This window comes from Microcaecilia unicolor, chromosome 1, assembly GCF_901765095.1.
Source record: "Microcaecilia unicolor chromosome 1, aMicUni1.1, whole genome shotgun sequence".
In the NCBI taxonomy this organism is placed as follows: domain Eukaryota; kingdom Metazoa; phylum Chordata; class Amphibia; order Gymnophiona; family Siphonopidae; genus Microcaecilia; species Microcaecilia unicolor.
This window is the reverse complement of record NC_044031.1, coordinates 600,192,355-600,213,776: the sequence shown is the minus strand read 5'-3', so window position 1 is coordinate 600,213,776 and position 21,422 is coordinate 600,192,355. Positions and strand designations below refer to the sequence as shown.

The window sequence follows — 21,422 nt, the reverse complement described above, 5'->3', positions numbered from 1 at the left end:
ATGATTGTTTTTATGTATTGCTGAATGGTGTATGTATTCTATAATCTGCCTACAATTTGAAAGATAGAGCGGAAAATAAATGCTGGAATAAATAAATTAACCTGAAATAGTGAGAAAAGGCTTGAGCTAAGTCCAATAAAAAAAAATATAAACAGCTGCAACTAGTATTTCATGAGCGGTGGAGCCAGTTCAGGTCTTGAGCTCCCCACCTTTGCCACTCTTTCTCTTCTTATGCCATCCTATGCATCACAATCAATTTGATGGCTGGACTGGAAAGAATGTCAGTTACACCCCTGGTTCATGTCTGTTCTAAGCCTCTTTCCTCCCTTGTTCTGCTTTTGATGCTTGTGAAATATCTTACTTTGAAAATCCAATGATGCTTCTGAGTTGGAGGGATAGTCCTCATTCTATAAACTTGCACATTCAAATTTCTGACTAGCATGCAAAGTTGTGCATGTAAGATATAGCACGCAACTTCAAGGGGAAAAGAAGCTGGGAGGGGCATGAATGGGTCAGAAACATGTCAGGCAGTTAGGCACACAGGTTATAGAATACTATCATGTATGTGCATAACTGCCTACAGTTAAGCACAAGCATTTAAGACAGCCATTGAGCTGGAATAAGTGCTCACTCCTAAAGTTATTTATCTATTTATTTATTAGGATTTATTTACCACCTGTTTGAAGGAATTCACTCAAGGTGGTGTACAGTAAGAATAGATTAAACATGAGCAGGAGGCAATTAGAGCAGTAAAAATATTCGAACAACAATACAAAGTATGGCATGGTATACTACTTGCAATGACAACACAATATGTACTAGAACATTATAATTGGCAGTGAAGGGTAAGGAAGTTAGGAACATAAATGCAGATTTAGGCTTTCACACATCATCCCAGCACTTAACCTTTTGAGAATTTACCCCAGTTGGTGAAGATACAGTGCAGGCGATTGGGTTAGCTAAAATCCAATACATCTGAGGATGTCAAGGAAATGGGCTATAGCAGTTTCACCCAATTTTTGCTTTCCCAGCAAGGCTGCCTGTCACCTTCCATCACCTTAGGTACAAATTAGGCTGAAAGTCTTCCATGGCAGGGAAATACCTACTATACCTGAATTTGTAAATCACCTTGAGCCTTAGTTTGTAAAAGGGAGTAATTAAATCTAATTCAAACCAGTCAAAACTAAAGCAGGGCTGCATACCCCACAATACAGTGGGATAGGGTTCTGGAGAAAATCACAGTAGAAACAAATTATGTTCTTCCCCAACAACAACATACACAGCGAGAATGCAAACAAAAAGCAGCATTCTCTGTTGTCTCCTTGTTAAAAGAGATTAAGGGGACAGTTCGCTCCAAGAGGCCATCATAGAATATGAGCATAAACCCAAATTGAAGTGCCTAACTTTAGGTGCGACCATTTATACCACATTAATGGAAAGCAGAAATGATCGCCCCTACGTGTGCCATGAAAAGTGTAAACTTATACCGCACAATATTTAGCATTATTAAACCTGCCAGGAAAGGCTCCTGGCCAGTTAAGCAGCCTTAAGCCAGCTAAGCACTAATATTGAGCTTGAGGTAGCCAGCTATCTCGGCTGAATATTAGCACATAGTGACTAGCTCTGCCACCAGCTGTGTCGCATGACATAGCCAGTTAGTGCCAATATTCATCAGCTGACTGGCTAAGTTTAGCGGCCAGATAGATCCACATAAATAGCAGGTCTATCTTTGACTTAGCCAATCAGCCGATGAATTTTGGTGTAACCGGCTATGCTCATAGTGGCCAAAAAAAACACCCCAGAAATTCAATTCCACTAGACTTTGAATTTCCAGGTTTGCCTCCAGTGGTGGGAGTTAGCCGGGCTACCTCCCGTGGTCTGAATATCGACCCCATAGTATTTAATAAGTTGCGCACAATTGTTGGAGACACACCCATGCCCCTTCCATGTTCTACCCATGTGTATGCTCCCTTTCAGTATGCACCAAAGCACATATGCATTATCTTATAGAACAGTGCGTAATGCACATAAAATGCATAAGTGGTTCTTTTCTATGCACTGCACACACCCAATTATGGAACTGTCTTTTTAGGATGGAAACATTGAGTGAGACAGGTCCAGAAGACTTCTGAGAGAGAGTTTGCAAGGAAAGTTTCCTCAGTTAATTCTAAATATTATAAAACCTAATTAGATTTCAAAACCTAGGTACAAAGAGCATACCATTCCTGGCGCTAGACAGTGTGCCAGACACAGCAAGTGTGTCCCATGCAGTGGTGTGCTGGAGCAGGCTCTCACTGGCTCTCGAGAGCCGTTTGTTAAGTTTTTAAGAATTTTGGGAGACGGTTCTCCATGGCTACTTTAACAGATGGATCTCAAAATGTGGGCTTGGGCCCCTCCTGAATTCTCTTTTACTTTGCTGGCGAGAGAGAGCCCCCTGTTAACAATTTACCAGCACACCCCTGGTCCCATGGCATCCATTGTCATTGCTGAGGAACCTGGCTGGCGTGCTTTTTTCTCAGATTGATAAATGAGATTGTTTCCACAGTGCTAATATATTTTGTTTGTTTTAGGGACAGCCAGGGGAAAAGGGAGAAAAAGGAGACCGAGGAGAAACTGGAGAGCCTGTAAGTAGAATCTTCAGAAAGTATCAATTTTTTGGATGATGAAAGCAATGGTAATGAGAGAAAATTTGACCACTAAATACAGATGGACAGATACTTTGTTTTTATAGAAACACCTGCCTGTATCGTGGAGAGGTAGCGACCTAGTGGTTAGAGCAGGGCTTCTCAACCCAGTCCTCAGGACACACCTAGCCAGTCAGGTTTTTTTGATGTCCACATTGAATATGCATGAGAAAGATTTGCATGCACTGTCTCCTTTGTATGTCAAGTTAGGTGTGTCTCGAGAACTGGGTTGAGAACCCCTCAGTTACAGTAAGGGGTTGAGAAGTCAAGGTTCGACTGTTGCTTCTGCCACTGATGCACATTGGACCAAGTCCCTTTAGGGCAGGAATATCCTATACCTGAGTACTCTTTAGTACTGCACACATTCAGTAGTACTATAAAAATGATGGGCCAATATTCAATAAGCTTTCACATGGTTGGGGAGCCTCCTGCCCAGTTAAATCACTTGTGCCTGCCTATCCACTGATACTCAGTGGAACTTAATTGAACAGTGCTGCCAAATGTCAGTACTAATCCCCCCTCTACTGTCTGTTAGTGCTGGGCAGAGCTGATATTTAACTGGTTAGCGGTGATATTCAGACTGCTAACCGGTTACATAAGCAGATAAAGTTAGAACAGCTGAATATCAGCCAGTGCCCGGTTAACATCCGGCTGCCTCTGTACTGGATATTCAGTGCCGGAGCTTGGGCATGGCCTGGCATTGAATATCTGGGCTTAATTCAGCCCACAGGCTTATTATGACCCTCAATAAGTAGTTCTATTAAATTATCTTATTTTGTGAAATAAAAGTAAATATCAAAATAAGTATCGCTAATATGAAATTCAAAATAATATGCAAATACAAGGGGCTTATTCATTTTTGTGCATTGGCATGTAATGCAAAATTAGAATCTAATGCAGCTAATTACTTTATTATCAATTTATAAGGTACAATTAAACTTCTTGGCAAGTTATATATTAACAGCAGAATGTGGAGCTAAACTTTGCAATGCTTCATTAATAAGAGAGATTTTGTCAGCTTTCAAAAATAAGTTAGTATTCACATATGAAATTTTACTGTCATAAATTCTTGAAAAGGTATTATCAGTGGTCTTTCAGACTCAATCATGTATTACTGACTGGATGCCCTAAATGTCAGTATTTTGATTTCAACTCATCTACCAACATAAAGATGGTGTATAGTCTGTAAAGTTCAATAGAATCCATTTTATTTTCTATAGTTTTTGCAATACAGTCTTGTGCCTGCACAACTCTTGTATATGTTTTTATATATATTTATTAATTACTTCTCTTGAAAGACTTGATGTGATCAAGAGCAATAAAACCTTAATAACAAAACCCAATAAAATCCCTTCAATCAGTAACACAGGACATTACAAACCATCAGCATAAAATGTGTCTCTGTGCTAGCATCCATAGTAAAACATTTCTGCCCTTTACTGCTGCCACTTTGATGAATAGCTGAAGTGAGCTGTGCATGCTGCAATTCATCTGTGACCTTGCAGTCTCTTCTCCTTGACTGTGAAAGCCGAACTATAGCCCATGAAGACTGATAGGAATTTTTTTTTTCGAAGTACTCCTTATGAGCTGTCCTAGTGACTCTGGGTTTGATGTAAGCATGTACTGAAAATCTGTGCTCATTTTTTAATTTTTCTTACACATTCATTTTTGGGTTTATTTCAGAATCATTAATAGTTAAAACTTTGTGCCCATTTGGAAGAAAAGGAAAAAAGAGAGTTCAAATATGTTTCCTTTCAGAGCTACACTGTAAATAATAAAGTGCCCTATTTTTTTAGTGCAGTCTTAATTCCATACTCATGTCTTTAGCATGTGTTATAGCAGGTGATATATGCACTGAAACTAACTCACTCCTTTGCTTTCCATTTGGTGAACGTTAATTTTAGGGCCCTGTTTACTAAGCCGTGCTGCAGCCATGGTAGCATTTTTAGCGCACTCTAAAAATTAGTGTGTGTTAACACTAGAGACACCCCTATATTCCTATGAGTGTCTCTAGCATTAGCGTGTGCTAAAAACACTAGCGCACCTTAGTAAACAGGGCCCTTAGTGAATAAAAACGATTTATGAACTAACCAACTTCCGCAAACTACTGAAGACCCATCTCTTTAATAAGGCATACCACAAAGATCAACAAATGTGAACATACACCACTCCTCCACATATATTCAGAACTGTCTTATAATATCTGCTTGTTTTATCATGTTTTATCATTATCATGTTACCCAAGATTCTTCTGTAACACTAAATGTCTATTTTCTAATATATTTCCACCATTCATGATGTATTGTAAGCCACATTGAGCCTGCAAAAAGGTGGGAAAATGTGGGATACAAATGCAATAAATAATAATAATAATAATAATAATCTATACTACAATGGACATAATAAGCTAAGCTTATTAGATCAGTCCCTCTGTGCTGTCCTGCCTGATTTCAAAAAACCCTTCTAGAATATGAACATGCTGATGTTCAAAATAACTTATACATTTGCCAGCAGCTGGTAAAACTATAACTTGCCTATTTGTTTATTCTGAATGGCCAAATTCTGCCTGCCTATTTGTGGACCATGTTAGGGGAGGAATGAGTGTGGGCCGAAAAAATTATCTGAATAGAGGTGATATTCATCCATTATGGTTAAGTTATGCATTTACAGTAGTTGAGGCTTGCTGAATTGTAGGCCTTAAGTAAGCAGACAGTGTCAGCATGGTGACCACATGTCTATATATTAAGTACCCTACCTATATGGATAGTGGCACTGGATGAGTACTGTGTTAAGCACCAGTGGTTCACTTAGAACAGTCACTGTGCCAGCACAATATGCTGCCCAAAGTACTTAGCAAACATGCCAACGCCTTAAAACCATGTAACAGTTTGCAAAATTAGCCTTTTTGTAATTGCCTTCTGATTTTCTCACAAATTATGAGCATGCTTTTTATTTTAATAAGGAGAGTATCTGCCTGGGACTGAGAGAAGTGAGGTAGAGGAAGTGCCAGGGAGGGAAGGGAATATATAGAGACTTGGCACTGCACAGGGAGAGGAATGAGTCCTGCATCAATGTTTCCCCCTCATGAGAAGACACGTGTGTGTCAGAATGTTGTAGAGCATCTCCTGTGCAGAAGAGAAGGAGGCAGGGCAGCTTACTAAGCAATAACAGCATGCCAACATTGCTAACCAAGTAATAGAGAACCATACAGAACCTTTAAATGTTCAGACATAAGAACATTGAAAAATATATACCTTCCTGATTGGTGAGTCCCTGGATTAATGAGATCTCGTTAGTTTCAGTGAGGGTGTTGTGACTCCAGAGCACCAGCAGAACTGGTCACAAGCATCATTTTGTGTCTCTTTGTCATTAGTTTATGCAAAGTCATTTTAAAACTGTGCATAGTGCCTCTGAACCTCCTTATAGAACCCAGGGTGTAGCCAGGTGGTTCTGAAAATTGGCAATGTTCAATCTACTATCTGGTTAACTTATTTGGATATTTTAGGATAGGCTGGCTGGTCTACCTGGTCACTATCCAGACAGTGGTTAGGAATATCCAGGAATTTTTTGAATACTGCAGCCGGTGTGTTAAAAAAATTGCTGACCATGGTGGCTGAATATTGACCTGTTAATTTTTACATATCTTCACATCCACCTGTTCTCTTCCTGAATAATAGCATAAGAACATAAGAATTGTCAGACTGACTGAGAAGTCCAATCCTGAGTGACAAATAGGTACTCTGAGGAGTATATTAGAAATAGGACACATTTAGTGTGATCTACCCACTTTCATATCCTTTCAGATTCCAACAGTCATGTTTAACAATTCATGGAACCAAGAATGGTAAAGGTGAAGGGAAGGGGGAGTCCCTGACTGTTTATCTTTAATAAATTTAACATCCCTTAAACTCACTTGTCCTATTACTATAGAAGTGGTATTGTACATTCTTATTTCTTTCCTTTGTAGGGGCTGCAAGGTCTTCGAGGGGAAGAAGGTTTGACAGGATCTCCAGGGCCTCAGGTGACTAATAAGCAGATTTTTTTTTTCTCATCATTCTCCGCCTCATAGACGATCCCATGGTAGCTTTTAATTTGGTGTAGAGATGTCCTAGGAGAAAACTGTCTCATTTTTTCATGTTTTCTTGTTTTATTCTTGTTCGTTTAGTCCATATTGAACCAGTTAGAGGGTAATTGTATAAGGGGCCAACTAGATTTAGGTAACAAGAATGTGTGTAAATACTTGCATTCTAGTCATATACACATGTGAACACATGCACTTGTAAATGAACATTTTCCGCTTAAGCAATATTCTGTAAGCACACAAATATTCGATGTGCGTATTTTACTAGTATGAATCATTTCTATAGCACTAGTAGACGTACGTAGAGCTGTATTTTGTAGATGGGTGTTCACATGGTCAGAATTTGTGTGCGGCGTAAGGCGGGATGCACAATTATGCACATAGAATGAAAATACTATAATCTTTAATAATCTAGGTGCAAGCATTTTCACCAGCTATGGGTGGTGTATTTGTGCCTTTTTGACCTGCTATGGTAGATTCAATAAAGAAAAGTAGGTGCCTCCTTTTCTTTATAGAATAGGCCATTGGTTCCCAAACCTGGTCCTGGAGGCACCCCAGCCAGTCAGGTTTTCAGGATACCCACAATGAACATTCATGAGATATATTTGCATGCACTGCCTCTACTGCATGCAAATCTATCTTATGAATATTCATTATGGATATACTGAAAACCTGACTGGCTGGGGTGCCTCCAGGACCAGGTTTGGGAACCACTGGAATAGGCTCTAAATGGGTGCTTTACATGGTGCTTAAATATAGACACCACTTTACAGAATTGTGTTCATAATGTGCTAAAACAAATCAAAGGAACAAGAAATGAAAATGCACATCCTGATTTTGGAAGAGGTACTTCGTTTCTGCCTCCATGTTTCATGCTCAAGTGCATAAAAATAGGTTTTCACAGGTAAAAACAAAAAAAAGTGATATCTTTTTACCAGGCTAACAATACATTTGTTATATTATGAGGGGCATTTTCGATATGGTGTCTAAATTTGATTTTAGATGTGTTGCTGAAAACGTCCAAAAATCAAGTGGCAAACAAAGCAATTTTCAAACCAGAAAAACATGTTTGTAGGCATTTTTCTGCTGTGACCATTTTCGGGGGGAAAAAAATGTCCAAGGGAAAAATGCACAAAAGCCATTGGGACATATGGGGGGGGGGGGGGGCAGTAGTCTTAGTACACTGGTCACACAGACATCTAAGCAGAGCAATGGGACACCCTAGGGGGTGCTGCAGTGGACATCACATACAAGGTCCCAGGTACTCATCTCACCATTACCCCCTTATATTGTATGAGGAGCCTTCCAAAATCCACCAAAAAACTACTATACCCTACTGTACACCACTACAATAGCCCTTATGTCTGCAGTTGTCACCTATATGTGAATACAGTAGGTTTTTGGTGGGGTTTGGATGGGTCACACCTTCTGCCACAAGTGTAACAGTTAGAGTGGGATATGGGCCTGGGTCCCCTTTTCTACAGTGCACTGCACTGACCACTAGGCTCCTCCAGGGACCTGCTTGCTGCTCTAATAGGACTGGCCATAACATCTGAAGCTGTCGTAGAGGCTGGTATGTACTGTTTCTTTCACATCTTTGTGGTGTGGGAGGGGTCAGTGACCACTGGGGGAGTAAGTGTAGGTCATACCTTAATCCCTTCAGTGCTCATCTGGTCATTTAGGGCACCTTTTTGTGATTTATTTGTGACTGAAACAGGTTTAGACCAAACCATCTAACTTTTAGCCCTAGACATTTTTAAATTGTTCCATTGTGGCAGAAAAATATCCAAGTTATGGGAACGCCCAAATCCCAACCTCAGCAGGCCTCCAACATGCTCCCTTATGATTTGGATGCACTGCAGACGAACTGCATAGAAAAACGTCATAAAATTGAACATTTTGGGCAAAAAAAAAAATCCATCTGCCGCTTTGTGTTGCTTCTTGGATGTTTTTCTTTTTCAAAAATGAGCCCCTGCATTACGTACGTTCTTATATTCTGCAATCACCCATTTAGTTTTTACGCGGATTACATCTGAAGAGATCCAGCAATTTCTGGAGAATAACAATCATGATAAAACAAACACAATAAAAATATAATATTACAAAAACAGTTAAGGTTCATACAACCAATCAACCAGTTAAGAATCGTTTGAACAAAAAAGTTTTCAGTGCTTCCCTGAAATGAAAATAACTTTGCAATAATCTGATTTCTAGCAGAAGTTCATTCCAAATAAGAGTAGCTTGATACATAAAAGAAGAAGTGTAACTAGTCTAACATTTTAAGCCTTTTGGGCTAGGAAAGTGCAGTTGTATGGAATCATAAATATAGTATGTAAGCAAGTGCTAATCCATAAAGTTTTGTGTAAACAGTCACACCAACCTTGAAACAAAACCATGCTCCATAGGAAGCCAGTGCAGGTTATCAATAAAGGAGTTAACTAGTTTTTAGTGGTTAACAAATAATGGAGCAGGGAAATTTCCTAAAAGGAGTTCTCCAAGGAAAAGCAGGATTGCAAGTCCTCATAGCTTAGATGATGTCATCAAAGGAGCCGGCATGCGAAAGCTTCTCCAGTTTAATATGTATTAGAAGCTTTTGAATTGCTTTACTACATATGCAGTCCAGTTCCCACCTGCCACTATCGAGTAGGACCACCTCAGGTAACAGGTTGCTGGTGTCTTCAAGGTGCCTCCAATGTGTGAGGATTGCTAATTCTCAGTCTTGGAGGAGGTGCAATGGCCTTCAAGGTCCGGGACGTGGCTTCTGGAATTCTCCAGGTGTCTTAGGAGGATGTGGTCACTTCTACTGCTTTCCCTATGCTTTTGTCAATTCATAGGGAAAGCAGCTCATGAGATTCAGTGAGTGCATGGAGTGCTTCTTTACTTGGCATGATAGTGTGGCCTCAACTTATTGTTGTCAATGCAGAGAGACATCCAGCTGGTTGTTCCTCAAAAGCCATGCACTACTCGCATGGGAGGAATCAATATCGAGATCTTGAAGGACACCAGGATTAGTCTCTACTGCATTGCTGTTGATCTCCAGTGTGTCAAGGGAGGAATCTTCACCAAGCCATTGGAGATCCTCAGTATCTCAATGCCCATTCCCAAAGCCTGACTCTAATGTCAGTAGACCAAGGCAGGCAGATACCCAGATTTCTCTTCAGGAGTATTTTTCAGGATCTCTCTTTCTCTCAGTCATTCTGGGACTCTGATTTTGAGCCTTATGTTTGCACTGAAGAGGGTTCAACTGGTTTACCCTCATACATGTCTCCAACTCATTAGAGAAAAAAATCCCTGCTGGAAAAACTGTGATTCATTGATTTTAAGAAAAAAATGGCGAAAGCTATTCCATTTAAGTTAGAAATGGAGAAGAAATCCAGGGTGAAAACACAGGGCTTCCTCCAGTCCCCCCCCCCCCAACTCCCAGAAGGCTGTGACAGTTCCCATTTATAAAATCCTGTAAGAAGTAGAAATGAGAATGTAGATTCCCCTCTGTAGTGCTTATTCATAAGAAACTGGATTCTATGTACAGAGTCCAGAAGGCTCTGGATTTGAGAAGTAGTAACTTCTCACCATTCCATGATTGAATCCACTCTCATACGGACCGAAAGTTCCAAGACTCATTTCTCAGTGCCCCAAGAACAGAATGGAACATTTGGGTCTCTTTGGAGAAATTTTTTTCAGAATGTTATGCTGACTTCCCAATTAGTTTCTTATCACGTCCTCATGGGCATGTATTTGCAAAACATTGCTTGCAGTGATGGGGAACTGACAGACACTCTCCCCTTGGGAGAAAGCCAAGCAACTCTATTCATTAGTGGAAAAAGGGAAAATATATGGTCCAAGTAACCTATGATATACATCATTGAAAGCTTCTGCAATGGGTATTTGCACCCAGAGACTGATCTAGCCTAGGGCTGAAGACCACTAGTATGATGTGCATGAGAAACTTGCTGATGTACCCTGCCATGGAGAGAATGTCTTCGGACATAAGGTGCTGAAGGGTACTATCCTAATGAAGCATCACATTCTAAAAAAAACTTCTCTGGGCCCACATCTAACCTGGCCTCCTCTTCTAGAAGTAGCAGAGTGGAGGGCAAAGGAGATCCTAGTACTCTGAAAGGCATTGGTATCCTCCTACCTCCCTCCTTTCCCAGTCAAGACAGGGATCTCGCTCTGAACCCAGATAGAAGTGGGCCTGGAGGACCCAACCAGCACAACAGCCAAAACCAAGGGTGGGATTTTCTTCTGTTACAACCCTAATGACAAAGAAAACGTAACCTGCACATAGTTGAAGATACAACTCCGTCCACCTTTCTGGGCAAATTGGATTGGCCACATTTATCTTTATCTGCCATCATTTATATATTACTATGTTACTTATCAAGTAACTCTCTTCCCTCTTTAGGTGCCAATACAGTCAAACCCATTGTGCCAGGGGAAAGAGGGCAGGAATTTAATTCCAAATATTTCTTGCTAAAGAAAAAGTTGGAATTCCATCCCATCCTAGACTTAAGTACCCTCAAAATGTTTTTAGTAAGAAAAAATTTCATGATGGTTTCCCTGAGCACCCTAACATTCTTTTTCAAAAAAGAGAAACTAGTTATGTTCTCCAAACTTATAGGGTGCTTACACCCACATAGCAAGGGAGCACAACTGCTTGGCAGATAAGCAAAGTCATGTCATATGACCGCACAAGTTGTCCTTCAACAAAGATGAGGCTCAAATGATATTTTGACAGTGTGACAGATATTTTCACTATTCCTCAGAACAAAAGATGTACATCAGTTCTGATCCAAGATAAGGACATATGGCAAACTAGACTTGGCTACCTTCCTCCTAGATTAAGGAGAGGGTCTCCTGTATACGGATCCTCTGATACCCCTCATTGTAAGAACTTGCCTGAAGTTCACATGGGGTAAGAGAAACATCACCCCACATTGCCTGAAGCAAATGTGGTTCCCCCTTCTTCTGGAACTTTCTATAAGAAATCCCATAAAACCGAGGAATTGCCCATCACTGACCAAGCAGGTTCAAGGATTCTGTTGCACCCCAACATTGAGTCCTCACCCTTACAGGTTGGATGTTGAGAGAGTTAACTATAGCTTCTTTGAACTTGCATGGCAGTGGGGCTCATTTTCAAAAGAGAAAAATGTCCAAAAAGTGGCATAAATCTACATTTTGTTATGACCCGGTAGTAGTGAGCCCTTGTGCCCCGACAGAGCATGGCAGAGATGGAGTGCTACTGCACTCAGTCAGGCAGCCAGACAACCCCTAGCTTCACCTGGAAAGCGACCACCGTTCACCGGGAGTTGAGCTCCCAGCTGCAGGCGGCCACCAGGACTTCTGGAACCGGCGGGGTTGCACAGCCGCTGACCAGGATGGCAGGAAACAGACACAGTCCAGAACCAGTACTCCGATAGGCAAAGAATAGTCAAAATCAGTCCATGGTCAAGGCAGGCAGCAAACAAGCGTAATCCGAGAAAACTAGCCAAGGTCCGGTGCACAGGTAAACAGGAACAGAAGAATAGTCAGTGAACAGCACTCCCACAGCAACTCCTCAGAACAATTGAGGCCGAAGCAATGAAGGCCTGGAGGCAGTTCTTTAAATAGTGAAGCAATCTGAGCAAACCAAACTCAGGTGAATCCAACATGGCTGCCCCCATAGGAGATCCTCCCAAGACCAAATATGGAGTTCCTTCCTGTTCTCGTTTATACAAGATGGCTGCCCCCTCCTGAGCTAGCCAAGATGGCTGCTGCCCTTGCTCCAAGCCAGATGACGGCTGCCAGACTTAGGAAACTGAAACAGACCCTCCTAAGACTGAACCTTGTCCCTTTTGGATGGAGCTGAGGAATGACTTAGCCGGGAGGAGTGTCGAACAGGTGAGGGACGTAAACACATTTGGACGTTTTTCTCACAAAAACATCCACCAATTTTTAGATATTTTTCTATGAAATCCATCAGAAGTGTGTTCAAATCACAAGGAGCTGTGTCAGGGGCATGTTAAGGGTGACATCTGGGCATTCCTAACATTTGGATGTTTTTCTGCCATAATGGGACAAAACAAAAACATCCAGGGCTGTAAGTTGGACATTTTGGTCTAGACCTGTTTTTTTTTTAACGATTAAGGCACAGAAAAATGACCAGATGACCACTGAAGAGAATCAAGGATGACCTCACCTTACTCCCCCAGTGGTCACGAACCCCCTCCCACCCCCAAAAATGTGGTTAAAAACATTACTTACCAACCTCTATGCCACCCTCAGATGTTATACTCAGGTCCATTAGAGCAGCATGCAGGTCCCTGGAGTAGTCTAGCGGTGGGTGCAGTGCACTGCAGACAGGTGGACCCATACCCATACCTCCCCCTACCTGTTACACTTGTGGTGGAAACTGTGAGCCCTCCAAAACTCATTAAAAAACCCACATATAGGTGCCTCCTTCACTCATAAGGGTTATTGTAGTGGTGTACAGTTGGGGGTAGTGGGTTTTGGGTGGGCTTTGAGGGGCTCAGCAGACAACATAAGGGAGCAATGGTGAGATGTGTACCTGGGGGCATTTATTTGCAGTCCATTGCAGTGCCCCCTAGGGTGCCCCATTGCTCTCCTGGGATGTCTGTGTGGCCAGTCTACTAAGAATACTGGCTCCTCCTACATCCCAATGGCTTGATTTTGTGCATTTTTCACTTGAGCGTTTTTTTTTTAATGGACCAAAAAGATAAATGCACAGAGCACAAAAACATCTAGCAAATATTCATTAAAAAAATACATTTTTCTGTTTTGAAAATGGCTATATTCCCCACTTGAATTTTGAACATTTTTAACAAAACGTCCAAATTTGGACTTAGTCATTTTGAAAATGCCCCTCCACGTTACTTTGTATGTCTAAGTGCTTTGAAAATATGCTACAGTATGAGTATTGCGTGTTTCAGGTGAGATTCCACTAGAAGGTCTTACAAATTTAAATGAAGGAGGTTTGTCATCTGGTGTAATGTATAGGCCCTAGACCATTTTCCTGTCCCACACAAAAACTGCTTAAATATGTTTTACATTTCTCTGAATCAGGCTTAACAACTCACTTTGTTAGGGTACACTTTAGTGCAATTGATGCTTAATATATTCATAGCCTGCTACTGTTTGGAAAAGGACTAGTGATTCAACAGTAGGTTTAACAGTTAGTCCTCCAGAATCTTTTGGGATTGGAATCCAACTTCACCCACCCTCTGGCCCATTATTTTTTTTCTTTTTTACACTGCTTTCTAAAAAAAAGAAAAAAAAAAGAAAATATGCAAAGACTAGTTGCCACCAAAACTATGCTTTGTTTCTACTTGTTGCAGTGTGCTGTTATTATTTTCCCTCTTGATGTTGAAGGAAGCCTGTAGCTTGGGAGTCCTGTGCTCTGAGGGCTTGCTATCATGCTTGTCCTTGGCAAAACAAAAAACCCCAAAAAACAATTTATTTACCTGTAATAGGAGTTATTCATGGAAGGCAGGATAAAGTCCTCACATTACCACCTAACTCTTAAGGAATTGTATTGTATCCTGCTGCACATGGAGAACACCTAATATAGGTAAGTAGCTTGGTTTTCTTGTGCTTCTGAGGAACCAATGATGTGCAGCATCCCAAAACTTGCTTTCCTTTTCCAGATAGTCCAAGTCTCTTCCTAACTGATGCACTTTCTTTTCCACACAGGGGCTGAAAGGACAGGAGGGAGCCAGAGGACAACCTGGAAGGAAAGGAGATACTGTAAGAATGCCCTCCACCCCCAGCCCCACCTAGTTAGCTGTTATTGCTCCATTTCAAGAGGGAGACAAATACCAAAAGTGATAATTCTGGTCTTTAAGGGATGAAGACATCTAAGGAGGGGGGAGTATTTTCTGTGTAGAAGAATGCTGGGCAACATAATGCCAGTGGCTTTTTATATGTTTTTATCACTTCCATTCTTGTTTTACTTTTGCAAAAGTAAGAATGCCCTTGGGAGCAGACATTTGCTGTTATACGTATCCTGGGAAAAGAGGGTTTAAATTAGCCTTAGGCTTAGGGTCTCATGCACTAATCCATTAAAATGTCCATAGCTAAATTTCATATGAAAATTTTCATACGTTACTACGATCCAAAGAAAAGAGAAAACAACCCCCTAGTTGAAAAGGCAAAATCAAAACACAACCAAAAAGAAAAGGGTTGGACCAGTGGTTCCAATGAATGATATTTATTAAAAGATACAGTAAAATGACGTGGACACATTCTGCGTTTAAGCATCACAATGTGCCTGCATCAGGAGTCAAAACAATTTCAATGGATGTTATGAGTCAAAAAATGCTGAGCACAATGTCCAGTAAACAAATAATACAGCATCAAAAACTACCAAAGTGAGGTACAAACAAAGCACAAGCCAAGCTTTATACATTGTAGCCTTACATGGGGCTGGAGTTTTAGAGAGATACTGGACTCTTAGGGCTATTCAAAATCCCTGGCAAGGATCTTATTTTAGTCACTTATGCCCTGCATCTGCACTTTAAATGGTGCCACCACATTTGAAATTGGGTCTTTTTTTCATGGAACACTCAAAATAATAAGTATACCTCTAGAGGTGTAGTTATTTTTCTTGTAAAAACAGGACTGCAAAGTATTTCTTATGCAGCCATTTTCATAATTTTTGCAGTTATTGTCAAATTTAAATAAACCACAAAATGATACCTCATGTGATTATGTTAGTCTGATCGTGAGCCCTTGTGGCTAGGCCTAGGAAGGACCTTGGCCAAGGCCTAGGGTAGACTAAACAGTCGTTATGCAGTAACACAGTCATGAAGCCCCGCACACCCAGGAAAATCAGCATGCACCACCAGAAAAGGGAAATAGGCCGCAAGGCCGATCAGGAACCCACTCATACAGAGTCCAAGCATACAGGCCGCAAGGCCAAACTGGAACCAAATCATACACTAGGGAAGGGAAAAGAACAATGAGAGGTCCAAGAAGAGACTGGAGCTCAGGCGGCGCACACAGCGCCAGGCAGTAACACAAAGGGAAAGACATCAGACCAAACTGGCAGATACAGACAACAGCCAGAAAAACAAACAAAGGTTACACAGTAACCCAGGTAGTGGAAGACAGTTCCCCCAGGGGAAAAGGGAAAGGCAGGGTCAGAGAAGGACACTATAAGATTTGCGGAACCTAAAGGAGCGAAGCTCCTCAGAAATGGCCTGCAGGAAAAGACAGACTGAAGAAAAGGGCAGCTAGAATCCACCAGGCGGAGGAGGGCCAGCACCCACCAGAGCCAAAACAAACACAGCATGCCAGGGGCAAAAGCAGACAGAAAGAAAAGGCAGCTACTAACTAACTAAACCAGGAAAGGGAAACAGAGCTCCCCAGAACCAAATAACAGACACAGAACACCAAGAGTAAAAGCAGAACGCAGGGAAGGACTGCCTGCAAGCACACAGACAGGAAAAGGGCAAAAGCCCACAGGAACCAAATAACAAACGAGCAAAAGCAGACTACAGAGAAAGTCTGCTTACAAAATATAAGGACAGGAAAGAAGCAGGGCTCACAAGAGTACAGAAAGGGTTAAAGTAGACAACAGAGAAAGGCTGCCTAAAAAGGCAGGGCTCATCAGGGATACAAATAATAAACACTGCACACAACCAGTTAAAGCAGATACTGAGAAAGACTGCCTTAGGAGTCAGAGCTTCCCAAAAGCCAAATACCAAGCACTGCCCACAAAGGGTTAAAGCAAGCTAGAGGGAAAAGTAAACAAAGAAAGAATGAGCTTACCAGGGACAAGTCAACACCACAGCCAGCCAGGAAGGGAGAGGCCAGGCAGAGGAGAGACAACAGACCCAGCTGTACTGCAGTGAAGAAACCAGGGAAAAAGCTATCTACAACCAGCACGCACAGAAACCACAGACAAAGGGAAGAGCAAGCAGAGAATACACCCTGTGCCATGAGCACAGGCTAAGCAAGAGAACGAGAACTCACAGCTGTAAGGGATAACGTTAGAGCGCCTGCTGTAGGGAGAGGTAAGTTTAAATAAGGTCTGACATCTGACATCTGCTGCCTCAGACGTCAGTTCAATCCCTGACGGACCAATCAAAAGTGAGTCCCAGTCATTCCCCTGCCTGTCTCAGTAGAATCATAACAGATTATAGCGCAAAAGGCCTGAAATTTGGTGTTTGTACATGTTTCCAAGCAAATGCAAATGCACTTTAGTAACTGAGGCCCAAAATTTCTTGATTAGTAAAGCCTTATTGAAATAGGACCAGCACATCAGGGAATGCAATATCCTCTCACACCGAGGATGTGTTTCCAGGGGCTAGTGCCCAGGTGGGAAGGGTTAAGACGGCTGTTGTAGTTGGTGATTCAATTATTAGGCATGTAGATAGCTGGGTGGCTGGTGGACATGAGGATCGCCTGGTCACTTGCCTGCCTGGTGCGAAGGAGGCAGACCTCATGCATCACCTAGATAGGATTTTAGATAGCGCAGGCGAGGAACAAGCTGTCTTGGTACATGTGGATACCAATGACATAGGAAAATGTGGGAGAGAGGTTCTGGAAGCCAAATTTAGGCTCTAAGGTAGAAAGCTCAAATCCAGAACCTCTAGGGTAGCATTTTCTGAAGTGTACCAGTTCCATGTGCAGGGCCTAAGAGACAGGCAGAGCTCCGGAGTCTCATTGTGTGATGAGACGATGGTGCAGGGAGGAGGGTTTTAGATTTGTTAGGAACTGGGCAATATTCTGATGAAGGGGGAGCCTATTCCAAAAGGATGGGCTCCACCTTAACCAGAGTGGGACCAGGCTGCTGGCATTGGCATTTAAAAAGGAGATAGAGCAGCTTTTAAACTAGAGAATGGGGGAAGGCCGACAGTCACTCAAAAGCGCATGGTTCGGAATAAGGTATCTTTTAAAGATATCACCAAAACAGGGAAGATAGGATATCCCGGTAGTGAGGTTGCAAAAGAGACCATAGTAGATCAGGTGTCCTTAAATAAAAATAAAAATCAGACAAAAGATTGCAAATTAATACTGTCAAGTACTGAGCATGATGTAAATAGGAACAACAAACATAGTTTGAAATGTCTATATGCAAATGCGAGAAGCCTAAGAAATAAGATGGGAGAGTTAAAATATATTGCACTAAATGAAAAATTAGATATAATAGGCATCTCTGAGACCTGGTGGAAGGAGGATAACCAGTGAGACAAATTATATTGTAGTGATAGGGTGGATCAAATTGGTGGAGGAGTAGCATTGTATATTAAGGAGGGCCTTGAATCAAATAGATTGAAAATTCTGCAGGAAACAAAACACATCTTGGAATCCCTATGGATTGAAATTCCATGTGTAAAGGGGAAGAGGATAGTGATAGGAGTGTACTACCGTCCGCCTGGCCAGGATGAACAGACGGATGTTGAAATGTTATCGGAAATTAGGGAGGCTAAGAAACTGGGCAACACGATAATAATGGGTGATTTCAATTACCCCGATATTGACTGGGTAAATGTAACATCAAGGCGTGCTAGGGAGGTAAAATTCCTTGACAAAATCAAGGACTGCTTTATGGAGCAGCTGGTACAGGAGCCGACAAGAGAAGGAAAAGTTCTAGACCTAGTCCTTGATGGAGCACATGATCTGGTGCGGAGGTAATGTTGATGGGGCCTCTTGATAACAATGGTCATAATATGATCAGATTTGTTATTAGCTTTGGAGTAAGAATAAACAGGAAATCCAATACATTAGCGTTTAACTTTTGAAAAGGAGACTATAATAAGAAATGTCAAGTCAAATGCAAAGCCCTGATAAGGAAGGCAAAGAGGACTTTGAAAAAAAGATTGCATTGGAGGCAAAAACACACAATAAAACTTTTTTTTTTAGGTATACTAAAAGCAAGAAGCCATCAAAAGAATCTGTTGGACCGCTAGATGACCGAAGGGTAAAAGGGACAATCGGAAGACAAAGCCATAGCAGAGAGATTAAATGAATTCTTTCTTTTAGTCTTCAAAGAGGAAGATTTGGGAGAGAAATCGGTTCCAGAAATGGTATTTGAAGCTGACGAGTTGGAGAAACTGAATGAAATCTCTATAAACCTAGAGGATGTAATGGGGCAATTTGACAAATTGAAGAGGAGTAGCAAAGCTCCTGGACCGGATGGTATTCATCCCAGAGTACTGACAGAATTGAAAAATGAACTGGCGGAACTATTGTTAGTAATATGTAATTTATCTTTAAAATCGAGTGTGGTACCAGAAGATTGGAGGGTAGCCCACGTAACGCCAATGTTTAAAAAAAGGTTCCAGAGGAGATCCGGGAAATTATAGACCGGTGAGCCTGACGTTGGTGCCGGGCAAAATGGTAGAGACTATTATAAAGTACAGAATTACAGAGAATATTCAGAAGTATGGATTAATGAGACAAAGCCAACATGGATTTAGTGAAGGGAAATTTTGCCTCAGCAATCTATTACATTTCTTTGAAGGGGTGAACAAACATGTGGATAAAGGCAAGCTGGTTGATATTGTGTATCTGGATTTTCAAAAGGCGTTTGACAAAGTACCTCATGAAAGACTCCAGAAGAAATTGGAGAGTCGTGGGATAGGAGGTAGTTTCCTATTGTGGATTAAAAACTGGTTAAAGAATAGAAAACAGAGAGTAGAGTTAAATGATCAATATTCTTAGGTAGATAGTGGGGTTCCCCAGGGGCCTGTGCTTGGACTGCTGCTTTTTAACATATTTATAAATGATCTAGAGATGGGAGTAACTAGTGAGGTAATTAAATTTGCTGACGACACAAAGTTATTCAAAGTTGTTAAATCACGAGAGGATTGTGAAAAATTACAAGAGGACCTTACAAGACTGGGTGACTGGGCGTCTAAATGGGAGATGACTTTTAATGGGAGCAAGTGCAAAGTGATGCATGTGGGAAAGAGGAATCCGAATTATAGCTACGTAATGCAATGTTCCACGTTAGGAGTCACTGACCAAGAAAGGGATCTAGGTGTCATTGTTGATGATACATTGAAACCCTCTGCTCAATGTGCTGCTGCGGCAAAGAAAGCAAATAGAATGTTAAGAAGTATTAGGAAAGGAGTGGAAAACAAAAGTGATGACATTATAATGCCTTTGTATCGGTCCATGGTGCGACCACACCTCGAATATTGTGTTCAATTCTGGTCACCGCATCTCAAAAAAGATATAGTGAAATTAGAAAAGATACAGAGAAGGGCGACGAAAATAATAAAGGGGATGGGATGACTTCCCTATGAGGAAAGGCTGAAGCATCTAGGGCTCTTCAGCTTGGAGAAAAGACGGCTGAGGGGAGGTATGATAGAGGTCTGTAAAATAATGAGTGAAGTGGAACAGGTAGACGTGATTCGTTTGTTTACTTTTTTGAAAAATACTAGGGGGCATGCAATGAAGCTACAAAGTAGTAAATTTAGTATGAATTGGAGAAAATATTTCTTCACTCAATGTGTAATTAAACTCTGGAATTCTTTGTCAGAGAATGTGGTAAAGGCAGTTAGTTTAGCAGAGTTTAAAAAATAGCTGGACGGCTTCCTAAAGGAAAAGTCCATAGACCATTATAAAATTTACTTGGAGAAAATCCACTGCTATTTCTGGGATAAGCGGCATAAAATGTATCAAACTTTTTTGGGATCTTGCCAGGTATTTGTGACCTGGATTGGACACTGTTGGAAACAGGATGCTGGACTTGATGGACCTTTGGTCTGTCCCAGTGTGGCTGTACTTATGTACTCATTCTGTGTCTGAATCCTTAGTGACCGAAGCTGATCTCTATATTTAAAGAAGAAAGTTTGTCTGTAGGTTTATTTTTTGCTTCATGCATCTGGACATGGTAGAAGCAAATGCAGTGAAACTTTGCAGGGGCCATCCTGTCATCAGGTGGGGTCAATGACTACTTTTTGTTGAAAAAACATTGACCCCCCCCCCCCTTCAATATACCGACTAATTGATCAATGAGAATTCAGCATTGGCTAGTATAACAGAACTACTGAACAGCACACTGCCAGCAAGCACAAAACTTGTACTTAGGGGTTCTCAAGGTTTCTTAGTGGTCCATTTGCCTCAAAATCTGATTGGATGTAATATAATTTTTCCCATGCAACACTGAGTACCTTCAGTAGTAACTATAAATTGAAGTGGATATCAACTCACTTATTCTATTCTATTCTGTAATGTATATTCCACCTTATTTCATTAGAATTCAAGATAGATTACAGTATAAGAAATCTTCATAAGAAAAGAAAAATGGTTTTAGATGAGCTGTGACATTACAACAATGATGTTTTAGGACATATTCAATTTCTTGTTTGACAGGGTTCTACAGGACCAGCTGGCCCTCCAGGTGACCGTGGTGTACCTGGAAGTGTGGTGCGTATTCAACTGCCCTGAGTGGGCATTTTTTAAATCTGAAAATAATAGGGTTATCAGTGCTATTTTGAACCTGGAGCAATGCTGGGATGGGAGTGAAGGAGGACTGCTGTCACTCTAGTCTACTAGACTTCCTAAAATCCCTGAGTGAGTCCCTGGAGTAGGTTTGGGGATATGGGGAGGAGGGCTTTTACTCAGGGGTGTACCTTTTCCAGTGGTGTTCCTAGGGGGCTGACACCCGGGGCGGATCGCCGATGCACCCTGCCCCCCCGGGTGCA

At 41.4% G+C, this 21,422-nt stretch overlaps 1 protein-coding gene across 1 annotated transcript in view; it reads left to right on the top strand.

Annotated features, from left to right (window-relative positions):
- Positions 1 to 21,422, top strand: part of COL22A1 (collagen type XXII alpha 1 chain) — a 743,309-nt gene that overhangs the window by 541,500 nt on the left and 180,387 nt on the right. Inside the window, exons 33-36 of the mRNA XM_030219538.1 lie at positions 2,571 to 2,624; positions 6,652 to 6,705; positions 14,455 to 14,508; positions 21,091 to 21,144. Coding sequence (XP_030075398.1) covers positions 2,571 to 2,624; positions 6,652 to 6,705; positions 14,455 to 14,508; positions 21,091 to 21,144 — 216 coding nt within the window. The remainder of the gene's footprint in view (positions 1 to 2,570; positions 2,625 to 6,651; positions 6,706 to 14,454; positions 14,509 to 21,090; positions 21,145 to 21,422) is intronic.